The sequence below is a fragment of the Manis pentadactyla genome, chromosome 7 (genome assembly GCF_030020395.1).
Source record: "Manis pentadactyla isolate mManPen7 chromosome 7, mManPen7.hap1, whole genome shotgun sequence".
Lineage (NCBI taxonomy): Eukaryota > Metazoa > Chordata > Mammalia > Pholidota > Manidae > Manis > Manis pentadactyla.
In genome coordinates this window covers 25,272,072-25,289,131 of record NC_080025.1, presented here as the reverse complement: position 1 = coordinate 25,289,131, position 17,060 = coordinate 25,272,072, and the positions used below count along the sequence as shown (strand labels likewise).

At 46.8% G+C, this 17,060-nt stretch overlaps 3 protein-coding genes across 5 annotated transcripts in view; 2 read left to right on the top strand and 1 right to left on the bottom strand.

The window, feature by feature from the left end:
- The first annotated feature begins 106 nt into the window (after positions 1-106).
- HTRA4 (HtrA serine peptidase 4) lies at positions 107-9,088 on the top strand. Of its 2 annotated transcripts, XM_036932181.2 has the most exons (9): positions 107-749; positions 1,152-1,251; positions 1,935-2,139; positions 2,994-3,188; positions 3,586-3,618; positions 5,005-5,119; positions 5,504-5,561; positions 5,960-6,055; positions 8,718-9,088. In XM_036932181.2, the coding sequence occupies exons 1-9, from the start codon at positions 266-268 to the stop codon at positions 8,881-8,883; spliced, it is 1,452 nt and encodes a 483-aa protein (XP_036788076.2). In that variant the 5' UTR covers positions 107-265; the 3' UTR covers positions 8,884-9,088. The 2 variants fall into 2 exon arrangements, 1 of the variants encoding a protein (XP_036788076.2); XR_008998711.1 differs by lacking the exon at positions 5,504-5,561 and having other exon boundaries at positions 8,718-8,856.
- A 729-nt stretch (positions 9,089-9,817) lies between these two features.
- On the bottom strand, positions 9,818-15,913 carry TM2D2 (TM2 domain containing 2). Its single transcript, XM_036932219.2, has 4 exons — positions 15,582-15,913; positions 14,750-14,837; positions 12,481-12,596; positions 9,818-11,590 (listed from the first exon to the last, which is right to left on the bottom strand). Exons 1-4 carry the CDS (start codon positions 15,806-15,808, stop codon positions 11,377-11,379), a joined length of 645 nt encoding a protein of 214 aa, XP_036788114.1. The 5' UTR covers positions 15,809-15,913; the 3' UTR covers positions 9,818-11,376.
- A 279-nt stretch (positions 15,914-16,192) lies between these two features.
- ADAM9 (ADAM metallopeptidase domain 9) overlaps positions 16,193-17,060 on the top strand; it is a 114,340-nt gene continuing 113,472 nt past the window's right edge. Inside the window, exon 1 of one of the 2 annotated variants that reach the window (XM_036932218.2) lies at positions 16,193-16,494. In XM_036932218.2, the coding sequence (XP_036788113.2) occupies positions 16,398-16,494 (97 nt within the window). In that variant the 5' untranslated portion in view covers positions 16,193-16,397. The remainder of the gene's footprint in view (positions 16,495-17,060) is intronic. The other variant, XM_036932217.2, reaches the window with a different exon arrangement.

The window sequence follows — 17,060 nt, the reverse complement described above, 5'->3', positions numbered from 1 at the left end:
GCTTTTCGCATTTCACGTGGTAGGTCCCCGCTCTGGGCAGGGCTGGGGACTGTCTCCAAGGCCACGGGTGGGCCTGGCCCCAGGTCGGGGGCGGGTTGGGGGGTGGTGGTGTACGGGAGTGGGTGCAGAGGTCTGCCAGGCTCTGCCCCTTAAAGCCGGGGCTGGCGGAGGCGGCACCCCAGCCGGGCAGAGCTGCTCCCTGTAGAGCGGCTGCGGGGTCGCGAGTGAAGACACGGGGAAAGTGGGGGCGGAGGAAGGGAGCAGGATGGCCCGGCCGCCGCTGGCGCCGGCTGGGCTCGGACGCCTCCTCCTGCTTTGGCTGCTGCTGGCCCCGGGGCCCGTGCTCAGGGTCGGGACGAGGAGGGTCAGGCCCTGGCGGCCTCTCTGCCCCGCGGCCTGCGAGCCGACGCGCTGCCCGCCGCTGCCCACCTGCCCGGCGGGGGCGACGCCGGTGCCCGACCGCTGCAGCTGCTGCCGCGTGTGCGCCGCGGGCGAGGGCGAGGCGTGCGGCGGGGCGGCGGGGCGGCCCTGCGCCCCGGGGCTCCAGTGCCGCGCCCCCCCCGCTCCGCGGCGCTCCGGCGGCGCCGGGCTCGGCACGTGCGGCTGCCCCGAGGCGGGGCCGGCTGTGTGCGGCAGCGACGGGCGCACCTACCCCAGCCTGTGTGCGCTCCGCGCCGAGAACCTCGCCGCGCGGCTCCGGGGCGCGCTCCCGGCCGTGCCGGTGCAAAACGGGGGATGTGCCGACCCAGGTGAGCGCCAGGCCTGCGCGCTCCCGGCTCCCCGCGCTTCCCCGCCGAGCGCCCTGGCTTGTGCTGTCCGGCGCTGCTCCGTCTGCCGCAGGGCCTCAGCTCCTTGTTCCTAGTTTTCTTTCTAACTTAGGTGTCTCGTTACCCGTTCCCGTGTGGTTTCGCCCCGCGTTCCTCCCCATACCTGTTGAGCGCCGTCTTCCCTTTTAATTTTTTGCCCCCATCGGGATGACAGGTCTGGCTCCCTCAAGGCGCACCCTTACGGCACTGCAGGGCATACACAGGAGGGGGGCCCGGAGAGAAGAAGGGGAGGGAAAGTGGGGAAACGGGGCGCAAAGGACCCCGCTATCTATGGTCAGCCCGCGAGGCTCCCACCGCCCCCACGAATGGAGCGTGTCTTCACAGGGACCAGCAGCGCAGGATGGCTCAGGAGCAAGCACAACTTCATCGCTGCGGTGGTGGAACAGGTAGCGCCAGCCGTGGTTCACTTGCAGCTCTTCCAAAGGTAATGCAGGTGGAGGAGGCCGTCCTCTACAGGCATTGTTAGTTTGTTGTAAAAACCGCTGCGAGGAAATCCTGGCTCCAAGAGGTTGAATTATCTGTTCAGGGTCATTTAGCCCAAGGATTCTGACTTGAAAATCGGAGCTACTCCTCCGCCCCCAGGTGGCTGGGGTTTCTCTCTTGCTCTTCTCCCACAGACAAAACTGAAGGGGAGATGTAAGAGCTGGAAGGCATCTGGGTGGTGATCTTGCCCAGCCCCCTGTGTGCATGGAAGAAAATTCCATGTCACAAAGCCAGCTAGTAGTAGTACCTAAGCTTGAACCAGACTTGTTGGACTCTGCCTGGGTCCTTGAAAATGTGGCACTAGGTCCACTTTGCCCACAGCATGGTACGTTAACCCTTTTTAAGGCAGAGGGTCGGTGCTTTGAGCAGCATCGAAGGAGGGAGGGTTCCTCCAAAAGGAAAGTTGGAATCAGCCCTCAGTCATGTTCCCAGGAGATGGCCAGGGCACTGAGCATGCAGAACGTAATTACACGTGGAGAGCAGGAAATACAGACAGGGAAAAGAGAGATATCTGAGCAAACTGGCGGAGATACGTTTGGTCAATATGAGGCTCCTGTGCTCCCACACTGTGATGGATCCCAATTTCCCCCACCTTCTGTTTATGCTATTGTCTTGCTGAGACAGGTCACCTCTGAGCAGTGAGGCTATTCCTGCATCCAGTGGCTCTGGGTTCATAGTGTCTGAGGATGGGCTCATTGTTACCAATGCCCACGTTCTCACCAACTGGCAGCGGATCCGAGTGGAGCTCCACAGTGGGGTCCAGTATGAAGCCACTGTCAAGGACATTGACCATAAGTTGGATCTTGCACTGATTAAGATTGAGCCAAATGTGAGTTTGCAAGGGCCAAATCAGAGCCTGCATTTGGGGGTTTTCATCAGAAGGTGCTGATGTTTTCTTCCCCACCCCACTCCATGCTACTACACCTTTTCTATCTGGTATGTGCTCTTTTTTAGTCACTGTTTTTCACTCCCTCTTCTGTTTATTTCCCTCCACGCTTGTCAGTACATCCCTAATAATTTCTATTAACTATCCAGCAGTCTTTTTTTTTTTTCCTCCTTTGCTTCCTTCAATAGATGCTGCTTCTGGGAACTTATTTCTCTGCTTATCTTAGAATACCCGGAATGATTGCAATGGATTCAAAGCTGCTAAGGAATATTTTGCGGTCCTTGCTACACAAAGTGTGGTCTGCACGACTGCAGCATGGCCAGCATCCAGGAATTTTCCAGAAATTCAGAGTCTCAGACCCCAGCTAGGTCTATTGAATCAGAATCCTCATTTTAATAAGATTCCCAGGTGATTGGAGTGCACATAAAAGTTTGAGAAGTGCTGCTCTGGGTGGGGCTTATTGAGTTTGTAGACTTTTGAGGTGGAATGGTGTAAGTTTACGTTAATCAGTTTCACTTCACTAGTGGTTTACTTACGGAAACTTCAACAAAGCAATAGTGGTAGATTTTAGAGGTGGTCCTGAGTACCTTAGCAAGTGAGACCTGGGTGGCAGTTGGAGAAGGAAGCACCAGGCAGTCATGGAACCAATGTGGGTAGGTGGGTGATCCTTGGATTCTAAGTGTCACGATGATAGGGACTGTGCTGGGTATGTGATGTACACAAACACTCGGTTGATTCTATCCTTGGTTTATTCTTCACCTTTTCTGTATGCCTTCCCTGCCCCTTGCCATATGCAGACTGACCTTCCTGTGTTGCTGCTCGGAAGGTCGTCCGACCTGCGGGCTGGAGAGTTCGTGGTGGCCTTGGGCAGCCCATTTTCTCTGCAGAACACAGTGACCGCGGGAATTGTCAGCACTACACAGCGAGGGGGCAAAGAGCTGGGGCTGATGGATTCAGATGTGGACTATATCCAGACTGATGCCATCATCAATGTAAGTCACTTGGGAGGCCATCCTCAACCCACAGAATGCAAGCAGGACAGTGATAAGCAGGGCCATCTTTTCCCTTTGGCCTTTTGGGGCTGCCCAAGTTCAGTTAGATCCTCATGAGCGGGGTGGACTGCCACGGTGTTAGAGTTCAGCCTGTTTGATGTGATAATTGGTACCATGGGGGTGGTCCTAGGGCCTGTTGTAGTGGTCACCACTGCTTAGAAGGTGTCCCTGTGCTGTTTTACCTGCCCTGACTTCGGTCTTGGTGATGACAGGGCTGCAGCTCTGCCTGCCTTGGGGAATGGGCTCCCTGGAGCAGGCTGATTTTGGTAAACTTCTTTGGGAACCGTGTCTAAATGAGGAGACCAGTACTGATGGCTTTTTCAAATTCTGTCTCCAGCACGGGAATTCTGGGGGGCCGCTGGTGAACTTGGTAAGTGACTACTTTTCTTGCTTCTTCATGTCTCTTCCTAACTTTCAAAGACATTACAAATTCTGTGATGCAGGCTAGGAGTCAGGCTGGCGTAGAGATTTGTCGTATGATGCTTTTTGGTTATGGTGTCTTCAGTAAACAGGTGGGAATAATTTAAGATCTCCAGTGGACTTACTGTGGCGTGGGAGCTCATCCAGCTGAGTGCCAGGGCTTACTCAGCGCTTACTTCTAACTCTTCACCATGCTTTCTGCTTTCATTGGCTAGCTAACAAAAGTCCTGTACTAAACCCCAATTTATACTAAATGTATGTAATTAAAATTATAACCTAGGTCATGTATATCCTAGCTGCACTGTGGTTGCTACAGATGAACTGTCCCTTATCGAAAAATGCTAATTACATAAGGTGGTCTATCCAGGTGTTTAGTCTTGACTTGCTTACAGATGGCAGAAGACCCACACGAGAATCCATTGTCCTGTCATATATTTAATTCTTAAGTTTTATTCAGCACCTCTAGTGGAAACGCCAGGGCTTCTAGTTGCTCAAATACATGTGAAAACATAAGAGATTAATGCTGTCTGACACACAGTGTGTGATCATGCTGAGTCCCTCTGAGCTGACTGAGTTTGGTTCTTTACATAGACACTTGCTTTTAAGGAAGATGAATTGTGTGTGCCATTATTGAGTGCTTTTCATTCATACCATTGCATTAATTTTTTGTGCCCATTTCTTTCAGAAGACAGTGAGTTTGCTAGAGCAGGGATGAGATGCAGAATTTCAGGCCACACTCCAGACCCACTGAATTATAATCTGTATTTTAATACTATCAGAGGTCTCTTTTCTACCCTTTCCATTACCTAATAAAGGCTGCCAGATGATTGGATGATGAAGTGCCTGAAGGGGAAACTATTTCCCACTTCATAGCTTCAGCTTAGCAGAACTTTGTTCTCTGAGGTCAATTAGCTAATCGGAATAGTTTCATTGAAGTGTTGTTGAAAACTGGACAGCTTTTTGCCTTTTCCATGTTTACTTTTAGTTGCATTTAACAAACAAAAAGGCAAACACTCCTTTTCGTCTTATCTGTGTCAAAATACAAGCTGTGGTTCCCTTTGAAAATCCATGTACTTTGGTGAAGGAGAAAATGAGCTCAAGATTTAAGAAAAGATATCCTCAGCAGGTTTTGCACATGTGTGGGTCCCCTGTGCTATCCTACCACTCTGTTAGTCCCATGGTGTGACATCCATTGCTCTCTACTGAGTTGCCCTCCCTCTCGTCTCTGTGTTCTGATCGTAAATGACTAGCTTCATTCCTGCTACTTGTTCCGGTTTTGCCCTGTTCTGTTTGCACAACTCGGTGACTGAATGATGGACGTCTCCTCCATTGCCAGGATGGGGAGGTGATTGGCATAAATACACTGAAGGTGACGGCAGGAATCTCCTTTGCAATACCCTCAGATCGAATTAGAAAGTTCTTGGCAGAATTCCACAAGCGCCAGTTGAAAGGTAATGGGAATCAGGACTTTTTCATCCCCTCTTGAGCTTTTCAGGAGCGCTCAGTCTGCTGTGGAAATGGCTGTTGGAATTCTGTGGAAACTGAGGCACTGGTCTGCAGCTCCTTACATAGTGCTTTGAGTGGGAAAACCCAGGCATGAGTTACCCCCAGAATTATTCGGATTGAATTATGGTGGAAAGGGCACCGGTGGGCTGGAGGTGGGGAGGTGGATGGAAGGTGGGTCTGCAGTAATGACAGAAGTCTTCTGAAGCACTTTTTGTGGCTGACAGCCTGGAAGGGCAGCTCTAACAGTAGGGATGTTCTGAGACTCAGGTGTCATAAGCTCTGACAAAAGAACTTTTGTTGTTAGTAACATATTATAATTTTCCTCTCAGGAAAGGCTCTTTCACAGAAGAAGTATCTGGGTTTGCGAATGCTGCCCCTCACTATGAAGTAAGCATGGGCTTGAGTTTGGGTTGCTTTTCAGAAGCCAAAGCCATAGCGGGACAGTCTCGACAGAGAAGCTAGAGCATCCGGACTACAGCTGGCTACTCTGTGGCTGTAGGCCCTCTGTCATGGGGTATCTGAGCATCCGCTCAACTCCTCAGTAGTTCCCTTCACTGTGGCTGTGTTTTTATAAAGTCCAGTGGTTCTGGGCTTTGGCCTGGAGAACCAGACCACCCCCAGGGAAGAATGTTGCGACCAGCTTGACGGACTCCTCACTGGTCCCCGCGTGACTTGAGGAGAAGAGACAATACCTCCCGAGAGTTGGGTGCTTTGACAAAAATGGGCTTGGGATTCATTCACTGTGCTTCCTAACCTGATGGGAAACCTCTCCTCACTTTCCCCAGCCTTCTTCAGGAGATGAAAAGGCAGAATCCAGATTTCCCGGATGTGAATTCTGGGGTTTTTGTATATGAGGTGATTAAAGGAACAGCGGCTGAAAGGTAAGGGGAGCTCAGGCCTTTGTGCAGCCGGAATGTGTGTAGGACCAAGGCTGGGGCTGTGCAGTGCAGGGCCCTACCTGTGCATTTCAATGGGAAACCCAGAGGCAGTGTAAAATATTTTTCTACTAAAGACATCTTTTTCTAGGGGTTTTGTTTTGGGACGACTGCCTTTCACTTTAATGACTACGTGTTATATGTGATTACATCAGGTGTTTGTTTCTAGTGGATTTCAAAGATATATGAAACAGTGTAAAAGACCTATTAGTAATTTAAAAAATATTACATGTAAAAATAATAATACTAGGTATATTGAACTAAATGAGATATATCACTAACATTAATTTCATCTGTTTTCTTACACAGAATTTTCAACATTTTTTTAAAAATTAAAAAAAATGTAGCTACCAGAAAATTCAAAATGACCCATGTGGCTTGCCTTACATGTCTGTTGGGGAGTCCTGGTTTAGACTTGTGTATTTGTAATGGCCTTTTTGGGGGGAAGGAGGTCGTTTTCTGTAGTTCAAGAAAAAACGATATGAGTCAATAGCATAAGTTCAAATTAATTGTGCTAGGACTTCCCAGATCTACCCTTTCAATACCTTAGTTATTAAGAATCAGAGAAATCCAGAGGGTTAAAAGTTGAAGAACATGTTTTAGGTACTTTCAAACACTTTTTCCTTTGCGCCCTGGATGACAGTATCAACGGCCAGCACTAAAGAAAGAAGCAAGTAAAGCCAGGGCTACAGCAGCATTGCAAGGATGCAGCAGCTGATTTTACTGCTGTCTTGAGACATTAATATCAACTACTGAAGGAAGAGGTGGCTTGACCTACATTGATTCTCCTGGGTCTCTCTCATATGCCTAGCTTTGCAATATCCGTCTCCCTCACTGTTGTTGTTCAAGAGCTCAATAACCTATTTAGATTATAGTAACTCTTTTAGTAGGGGGGAAGAAAGCAAAGGGTACTAACAGTTCAGGATAGCTATGTTAGGTCTCAATTTGGCTTGTCACAGCCTTTTCTAGACTTCCCTGGTTCCTGCCCTTTCCTCCCTCCGTTACCACCGATTATTTTTAACTTCTGGTTGGAGGCCAAAGCTATCACTTTTGGCTCTCCAGGTCTTTGCTACAAAATGTGCTCTATACACCAGTACATTGAGCATCACCTGGAGGTTTCTAGAAATGCACAATGACAGGCCCCACTGCTGAACCAGAATCTGCATTTAAACAAGATCTCCAGGTGACTCCCATGCACCTTAAAATATGGGAAGTACTACTTGCTGGAAGTCACTGATAAACCGGAAATCTATTCTTCCTGGGTTCACCCATTCTTACCTAATAATTCCAGTAATAAAAGCTGGCACCTATTAACCACTTACCAGCAGGCATCATTTTAAGTGTTTTACATTGTTGGAGCCCCCAGTAGTCTTATGTCATAGGAATTATTTTCGAGGCAGCAGCTGTGGCACAGAGAGGTTAACTGAAATTTGCACAGTAAGTTGGCAGGGATGTGGAACCTAGTTAAACCCCTCCATTGACCTGTCTGTGGCTACTTTTCTTGCTTCTGAGAGGCAGAGTGATTGAGTGGCCAGAAGATGAGTGTTCAAGTCTGAATGACCCAGAGTCAAGTTCTACTTTGGCCCCTTACAAGCTGTGACACCTGGGAATGGTCACCCACTTGATTTGAGCCCCCATTCCTTGTATTTGGTGCACAAATGCTTGGCAGCTCTCTCTCCACTCACAGAACCACAATGCATTAGGTACACTGGTGGCCTTCCTGGGCTGTCCTTCTTCTAAAGGATCCCATGCGTGCACCTCTGCCTTCAAACTTCCCTTCACATCCTCTTGCTTTAAATTTATCTTATTTATCTTTTTTTTATACACTCCACCTATTTGGTAATCCTCCCACATTATCACCCTTCCCTGGGCTTCCCATTTCCCTCAAGGTGTCTCCTAGAGTCATTTGCTGTCCCTTTTCCAGCCTTTTTTTTTTTCAGACAAATCATCAGCATGGCTTGTTTACTGCGCTGTTTCGTATTGGGAGGTGGTTTTGTTTCTAGAGTATGTGTAATTCTATGGGAAGCAACTGTTGGAGACTGGATATAATCACAACTTTGGGGGAAAGGAACCTAGAACCAGAGCCTTAGACATCTGGACTTGGAAGGATGACTGTTCTTTGGATTACTGGGAGCAGAGCTGCACAGCAGCTCAACACCTCCATTTCCGTAGGCTGGGGGTGAACATGGGGCAGGTTAGTGTGCTGGCAAAGTCAATAGATTGGATTGTAACTGGGGAAAAATAAATTGCTTGGGCTTTTCATGTTTGCTAGTAGACCAGGAGTATGCTTGAAGTTTCTAGAGGTCAGAGATTAGTAAAAACTGAAAGCTCTCAATTCCCTGTTCCAAGCTAAATCTAACATATAGGAGGAGTCAATTCATTGCACACGATCTTGGTAGAATATTTTTATAAAAGAGGATTATTGTCCCCCAGGTGACTTCCCATAACTGAGAACAGCCTTCATATTTGGAAGGATTGAGGCCATTTCTGTTTCCTGGTTTGTATGTTTAATGCCAACAAAATAGTAGTTAAGAGACAGACATTAGAGTCTTTATGGGAATAAGTAAAATTTATAGTTTCATGGTTCTTCCCCACCCTTCCCTCCCAGCTCTGGGCTGAGAGACCACGATATCATTGTGAGCATAAACGGGCAACCTGTCACTACGACCAGGGACGTTACTGAGGCCGTTAAGGACAGTGATCTCCTTTCCATCATGGTTCGTCGGGCAAGCCAAACTTTGATTCTGACGGTCACACCTGAAATAATCAATTAAGTATCTTGCTTTAAAAAGAAATTATCTAACAAAAACCAAAGCTGTATTACCTGGTTTGTACTGAGGGTGTATGTGCCAAAGATGGCAAGGGATTTTAGAATCTCTTATAAAGAAAAATGAATGGTTTAGGACACACACACATATTCAGGGGCCATTACATTGGGGGTGCTACACTACTGGCAAGAAGCCTTACTAAGGCACGTGGAAAAAGCGAGCTGGTGACATTTTATTTAAAGATCGGAAACAACTGAAAAATAGGCACATTTCTAATTTAACCTTGACAGAAGGATACTAGTTCTTAAAAACTTCTCTATGGTCACAAATGGGTTAACACACACACACACACACACACACACACACGCAGCTAGCTACAAACATTAAAAACGACCTGAATCACACACACACACACACACACACACACACACACACACGCAGCTAGCTACAAACATTAAAAACGACCTGAATCCAGTGCAAAGGATATCCAATTTTTAATAATACACTTTTACTCAGTCAGTGTTTCATGCTGGATCACATTTGGCCAAGGGCTGTAGACACCGAGGAGGGGTGTCATTCAGAAGTCAGGATGAAAATGACAACTGCAGATTGTCACAGAAGAATATTAAAGATTCTCAAGTTCCCACTCTAGCCATGGCTTTTCTGGTTGTAAGAAGGGCTGCTTCTATAAATCAGATTCTTCAGTAATATACATACTTTTACCTTGTTACCCAAGCTCTTACATGATTTGAGTCTGAAAACTGCCAAATTACTTTTCTGTAAAGAAAATAGTTTTTGCTGGGGTTTTTGAATATCCCTAAAAAGACTTAAAAAAAAAAGTGAGATCAGGCAGGATTTGTGGCTTAAAGTAGTATCATACTTCTGCTAAGATTTTTAGTTTGCTTTCCAGATTTTTCTTAGAAATGAGTTTTTTAAAAAAAATACAGCATCCCTTTAAATTCTATGCAAATTTGATGTGTATGTGCATTTTCCTTGGGTTCGAGGGCCCAGTTTCTTCACAGCCCACAGCAATTAAAAAAGATACTGCCTTAGAGTATAGGGATTGTAAATAAGAATCTACCAATTATTACTGTTATAAGATTAAGGCCATTGTGGTACAGAACTTTCAAGACAGAACAATCTATTTTAATTTATACACAACTGCCACCATTTAATAAGAGCAGTATTAATCAGGTATAATAAAGCTGAAAAGCTTACACATGCTGATAAAGCATGTCCAGAGTTATTTTAACTGTTGATTGTTGATCTTGAAGTCAATTATGACACTAAACTTTGAGCAGTTCTACCTTGTTTCTAGAATTTCTAAGTTATCCTGAAGAGCAGGCTCTTAGTCCACTTTGTCCACAAAGTCCTCCTTCCACTTTATATTAACAGCTCTTTCAACTTAGATTACAAGGCATGAAAACCATATTTTTAAGACCATTTATAATTTGGAACATTTCCTGCTAATTCCTAGTGACTCAGGAATGCAGAAGTGTGGCTGTGTCTTTCCCCAGGACTGACTGCTATAGCTCACCGTGGGAGCTTGGGTACCAGGCTTATTTTGACAGAATGTGTTCAGTTTCTCTTTGCCCCCGTAAATCACATCTTGACTCTACCCAACACTCAATATCCTTTAAGAGTCTGTTTTCCTTTTCAAGGGCATAAGGGCTCCATATCTTGGCCCATCGTGAAGAACAGTTTTACAGTTGTATGAAATCTTTTCTACCAGTCTGCAACATGAGCTCTCTAAACTGGTAAATACTAATTTTTAGATAGGAAAATTCTGCCATGCTTGACTCAGACATATCTGATATTGTTAGCTTTCAAAACATAATGAAGAAATTATAGTACTGTATAATATACTGCCTCTGGACAATAATAATGATGAACTATTAGGATTTGTTAGTAAGGTGGTTAGTTTCAAACACCTTGATTCGAGCAAAACAAACATAATCTTGAGTTTCACTCTACCTACTGAAAATATCCAAACAGCATTTCAGGTTGGCAAAATTTATTCTGCAATTTAAGTCCATAAAGTCAGGATGTCAGTGTTAAAAACCCCTGGCCATTTCTACTTCTGCTGAAGGTTTTCCTTGCTTCAGCTTCAGATCTTTTCTGCATGAAGATTCAGGGTCACCAAAGGTACAAGGCTACAAATACTCACTTTGCCTGTCTTCGGTCCACGTGCTCCAAAGGACTGAAGATATGCCAATGTACAGAAATAAAAGAGTATGGAAAGCTTTCTGCAGATTATAAGTCAATATCCTTTATATACACGAGGAAAGTTACAAACCTGGTTCTCAAACACTGTTTGCCATTGCTTGTCTGCAAGGTAAAATTCGGGTTGAAAACCCAAAGTCCAAAGAAACTTTCCTAATCAAACCTATTCCCTCCAAAGAGGGAAAGCGATAGTGACGTCTGATATCAAGGAAGAGTTCTCAGCATGTAGAGGTGAATTCAGAAGACGTGTGTCTCTGGGCCAAAAAGCAGCTCTTTTTAGTAAACAGTGCACCAATTGCTGCCGTCGCTCGGCATCAGCCCTCCAGTAATAAGCAAAATAAGGTCAACAAACCACCAAATCCCAAGTCCACCAAGTGTTAACAGCTTCCCTACTGCTGTGCCAGTGTGTCCCAGACAGAAACGATCCACTCCAAAGCACCCCAGGAAGAAAGAGTAGAGCAAAGTGGTTATGAAGTAGTGTCCGGTATACCTAGACAAAAGGAATTGAAAGGAAGAGGTTTATCACACTTCATGATTAATGAACTGAACGTACGTGACAAGGTGGTGGTGCAGCAGCCTTCCGTGGCCTCCTACTCCCCCAACCCCATCAAAACATATCTCTAGATTGTCCAGGGTCTCAGAAGAGCACTATCTGAAACATGGAGGCCTCATCGGAACAAATACGGAGTTGGATTGGACAAGGAACTACCAAGCCAACTGTACAATAGGCCTCCTGGTGGGAGGGGAGTCTGGGCCTCCCACCTTCCCCACAACAAGCCCCATTCCTGAGGCTGCAGCTCTGAATGTAGTTCTCCAAGGGATAAATGAACACTTATTTCCATATACCTTTCTTATTGTTGCCTGGCAACTAAAAAGGGGGCCTCTTCATAAGGCTCTCCATACTGAGGACACTCATTCGCAGTTGCTCTAATATCATCACTAAACAGACGCTCTCCATTAGCAAAAGGTAGAAGTTCTGTGCTTTCAAGCTGAATTTGCAGAAATAATCCTAATTCTTTAAAATAAACTGATTTTCATAGAGAGAGGCCCACAATTTTCATAAAACCTTTATGCCTAAAATAATCAGGCTATTTTCAAGTATCTGTGCCCTCATTTTTGTAGATGAAGGGTTGGAGACTCTGGGCCCAAAGGCACTTGGCTAGTTGGTGAGAGAGACATTTAGAACATCCGGCCTTGGGTCTCAAGTCCAGTGTCCTTTCTGTTAGAACCACACTGTCCCATCCAGGGATTATACACAGTAGTAATCACGTTGCTCTTTTTTAACACTTTAGGGAAAAGAAAAAGTCACATCAAGAGATGACAAGGGAAATAGCTCTGCTTCCACCCACGTAGCACCTCTCCATTCCAAGTCACACTTACTTAATACAAGGTTTATTCTCTCGTAGGAAGGTCCTGGGACTGGCACATTCAATTCCATCCAGGGCCCGGCACTGGACTGACGTGTGTTCCACATCACTGTAGGCCTGACCCCCGAACTGTAGCGTAACAACCAAAACAAAACAAAGCACAAAACCAAACTCAATAAGCAGGTGCAGGCACACTGCAGGGGGATGGCAGGTTTGGTTCCAGACCCCCACAATAAGGTATCACAATAAAGCAAGCCAAATGAATTTTCTGGTTTCCCAGTGCACAGAAAAGTTATGTTTACACTATACTGTAGTGTATTAAGTGTGCAATAGCATTATGTCTATGACAGCAATGTACATACCTTAATTAAAAAATTCTTTACTGCTAGAAAATGTTAACGTCATCTGAGCTTTCAGTGAGTTACAATCCCTGATCACAGATCACCAGAGCAAACAGAATGATGAAGAAAAAGCTGGAGAGATTGTGAGAATTACCAAAAGGTGACAGAGACACAGAGTGAGCAGATGCTGTTGGAGAAATAGTGCCAATACTGGCTCCACGGAGGGCTGCCACAAACCTTTAGTTTGTAAAAAACAGTATCTGCAAAGCACAATAAAGCCAAGTGCAATAAAACAAAGTATTCTTGCAACACAAAATGTATCTTCATATTCATAAAAGTTGACTCAGGATGATGATTCTAACAAAGTTGGGGTAAAGTTGTGTTCAAGAGAAAGGAATTTAGTGACATCCTTCAAGTGATTTTAAATTAGTCCATCTTAAATGTACATTGTTTAAGTAAACTGTTTTTACCTTCTTTATGACTGGCTTCTTTAATAATCTACTAAAAAAAGTAGGTAACGAGTTTTATGAAATGCCATTTAGGATAGATGGACACAATGCCTTAGTTATCCATACTTAAAAGAAAAAGAGCACATTGCTGAATATTTGAAAATGGGCATTTAAAAGGTCAATGTTTATTAGAGGTTTGTTTTATATATATTATAAATGTGCATAGTTAGGAAGGAACTCTCTGACTCAGGACTTTATTTAGGTCATGAATGTATTTATCATATCAATAGTACATTTAGAGTATAAATTTAAATTCCAGCAAACAAATTCAGAACAGGACCGCTTACTCTGAGTAACTGAATTCCAGCAGAGAAAGCACAGCTGTACATTCTCTACTAGCACCTCATTAAGTACTTCACAACTATTTTCGTTGGAGCATTCCTCAAAGGGAACAGAGTGGGAAATAAGGATGCTTACTGCTGTGCCTCCCCCAGGACTCAGAAGCCTGAGTACTGCCAGTCCTCTAGGACTTGTACGGGAAGTGACCATTTCAGTACCTTGATACGATCAACCCAGTTTTTATTTAATTAAATTGGGCAAAAGTAAGAGACCTCTATACAAGGCTAACTCAAACCTTCATCAATAATTATCAATACAACAAAATCTCACTATATTGAAAATATTTCTTTACACATGATGGCAGTTAAGAGTTGCCTTTTTGGTCTTACTACTTTCAGGTTTGTTCCTCTGTCTTATTTGGTACAAAGAATGTTTTCCTTTAATTCTCTTACACCTGATTGAGTCTTGACTTACATTACACAGCCTGAAATACCATAATGGTGAGTCCATGGTGGGGAGGAGGCACATGAACTTCAGTGGTTTTTGGTAGACTGACTAGGAATGGTGCACTCAGCTTAAGGGACTTTATTAATTACAAAATATTATTAATTCTTTCCATTCCAAGAGACCATTGTTACTAAAGGCTTCTCCTTGAACACTATAACCTCCTACAAAGACTATACTATAGACCCTATCTGTTTCCTAAAGACATGGTGGAACTGCTTGCCTGGTGAAAGAAAGGCCATTGGCAAGAGGAGCTTTGCCCCAAATGCATGTGTAACAAAGATGCAGTGTTCAATCTGCCACCAATTATAGAAAGTGCATAAGCCTTTCTTTTGCTCTCTTAGGAATATGCATGCTTGAATGATAATCCGAGGTGACACTTTAGCTTCAAATCTGCCATTCTCAATGGCTGAAAGAACCACAGGGAGGTTGGTCTTTGCATCCGGGTAGTTGTGGTACAGAGCGCTTCTTCCTGAGGACCCTAATGTCTCGTTCAGGCCACTGACCCTGGCCAGGATGAAAATTTCAGTAAATTGTTCTAATGAAGTCTGCCAAAAGGTAACTTCACATCCCTTATACTTAAACAGCATTTAGCCAGTATACTATTTCTCTATGGAGGATTCGTGTATGAAACAAAATAAAAACTTACCTTGAGACAACCATAACCGAGTTCCTGGGATGCTGTTGCATTTCCAACATGATCCACTGGGTCTTCACAGTCTATAAATTCATCAGGTCTGTAAGTCACCAGTAAGATCATGATCATATATATACACATACATCTTTTATGCAAATGGCTGTTCACATGTATATAATCAAAACAGGCAGCCATTTCTTCAAGTTTTTGAGGGTTTAATTCCATTCTGACTCTTCCACAAGACAAGAGATGGTGTCAAGTGGAATGAAGCACAGGTCAAATCGCTACGCCCCTTTTTTGGGGAAGGGGTGTGTTTCTGGTCCTATTTCTACATGGGCTCTACTTGTGCCGTGGCTTCATCTTTTCCCTAGGCAAACACAGCCACAAGGCTTTGGGGGCATGAATGAAGCCAAAGGATTCCCAGTTTGCTATGCATTTCCCAAAACGCCTTTTCTGATGTGACTAAATAAAGGCATACTACAAAATGACCAGGTTCTGCATCGGTAAGGATATTGCTTTTTACAGGAAGTGCCTTGTAGGCAGGGACAGTAATTTGTGCCTCACTAGGTACCAGCGCCTCGGATGGATTAGGAGGCACAATCTCATACCCTTCTTCCGGAGGCTTATATGATGTCACTGCTCCCTAGTTCTCCCCTTTCGGGGTCCCAAAGGACCTGCCACAGACACGCAAGGCTTTCCCCGCATGGGTGAGAGGAGTGGGACACCTGTCGTGGTATTTTCCTCCCGCGTGTTGACGGCGTGAATAAAAAGCAGCTCTCCCTCTCCTTCCGTATATCCTTAGCCCATCTCCACCTCCACCCGCCTCGACCACTGGGCAGCTTACAGGTAAGAGCAAAGGATGACCGGAGAGTGGGGGTCGCCATATTCCCAGCTCGGAGCGCCCGCGGAGCTTTCTAGGTGGGCGGCGCCAGCGGATGTGAACTCGGGCTCGGCCGTAGCGTTGTGCGAGTGGCTCCGAGAGACACAGTGCAGGAGCAGTAGGTTCCCTAACAGCAGAGCCGCCTGGCCGCACAGGAGTAAGTAACTCACCGGGCAACCACCCAGTACCATCTTCCCGGGCCCAGGGACGACACCGGCCTTAACCGCAAACCCCGGCAGGCACCGCAGCCCAGTGCTGCCGGATAAGGCCTCTCCGTGTATCCCCGCCCCTCCCCGCCAAACAGCCAATGGACGCGTAGTTAGACGCTCCGCCCAACTCACTCTAACCAATCATAAAAGTCTTCCCAGAGGGGCGGGGGCTGAGCCTCTCTCCTGCCTCTCAATTCCTCTTCTGGGTCTCACATTCCGCTCCTCCGACTCCAAGCGCTTCCTCCAATCAGTTCCTGCGACCCCCAAAGTGGGCGGGCCTGGGAGGCGATGGGGCGGGGCGAGCAGTGAATGGGCGGGGCAGGTTGTGCTGTTCCCGCGGCGCGGCGGAAATCCCACTCTCCCGCCGGCGACTGGTGTTCTCTACGTCAGCGCAGCGAGCGCGATGTCGGGAGCGAGCTCGGACAGCCGAGTTGCGTCAGTGCCGAGCGCGTGTTCGCCCCGGGCGCGCGCGTCCCTTTCAGCTCTGGGGCCCCGGCAGGGTTGGGAAGTGATGGAGCGGGCGGAGGCAGAGGCAACCGCGTCCTGAGAGGAACCTGCGGAAGCTGCCGAGATGGGATCGGGCGCGGGCTCGCGCTTAGGGGCCCTCCTCTTTCAGTGGCTGCTGTTGTTTGGCTTGGTGGGCCCGGTCCTCGGCGGGGCTCGGTCAGGTGGGTGTCCGCCGCCCAGGGACATTGGGGATTCGTTTGCTACGGCTGGGATGCTCGGAGGTCTCGGGTGGTGCCTGGGAGCGGAGGGGCTTGGCCTGGGGACCCGGCTTGGCGTCGGGAGGCGGAGCCGCTCCGGCCGTGTGTGGACAGTGCTCAGACCCGGGGCTGGGGTCTGGCAGCCCGAGCCCTGCTGGGCAGGGTGCTCCTGTCTGGTTCCTCTTCCTCCGTCTCCTGCTCCGCGGAGCCTCGTGCGGGGCGCCCCACCCCCATCTCACGCCCAGCTGGGTCCCCCAGACTCTGGGGACTCCTCTGGGTGGGACCCTGGCCTCGGGGAGTCGGCTGGGTGCGCGCCGAGGGTGTATTCCTGTTAAGCTGCTTTGAGAAATGGAGCTTGGTCTCGCTTGTAGAGTTGAATGTCAGTGGGAAACACACCAGGAGGTGGAACTTTTGCTCCAGGTTATTATCATAATTTGAAATTTTGATTTTCATTTTAATAGCGGAGTCACTCGTAGGTCCACCGACCTAAGTTTAGTGATGGAACGAAGGAGGGGGGTTTGCTCATTTTT

What these genes read in the sequence shown, in the direction of transcription:
- HTRA4 (XM_036932181.2), top strand. Translation starts at nt 266, where the DNA reads ATGGCCCGGCCGCCGCTGGCGCCGGCTGGGCTCGGACGCCTCCTCCTG. An exon ending in CGGGGGATGTGCCGACCCAG is followed by an intron (nt 750 to 1,151) that starts GTGAGCGCCAGG and finishes GTGTCTTCACAG; the next exon opens with GGACCAGCAGCGCAGGATGG. An exon ending in CACTTGCAGCTCTTCCAAAG is followed by an intron (nt 1,252 to 1,934) that starts GTAATGCAGGTG and finishes TTGCTGAGACAG; the next exon opens with GTCACCTCTGAGCAGTGAGG.
- TM2D2 (XM_036932219.2), bottom strand. Translation starts at nt 15,808, where the DNA reads ATGGTACTGGGTGGTTGCCCGGTGAGTTACTTACTCCTGTGCGGCCAG. An exon ending in GTCATCCTTTGCTCTTACCT is followed by an intron (nt 14,838 to 15,581) that starts GTAAGCTGCCCA and finishes GGTGACTTACAG; the next exon opens with ACCTGATGAATTTATAGACT. An exon ending in TCGGTTATGGTTGTCTCAAG is followed by an intron (nt 12,597 to 14,749) that starts GTAAGTTTTTAT and finishes GTTACGCTACAG; the next exon opens with TTCGGGGGTCAGGCCTACAG.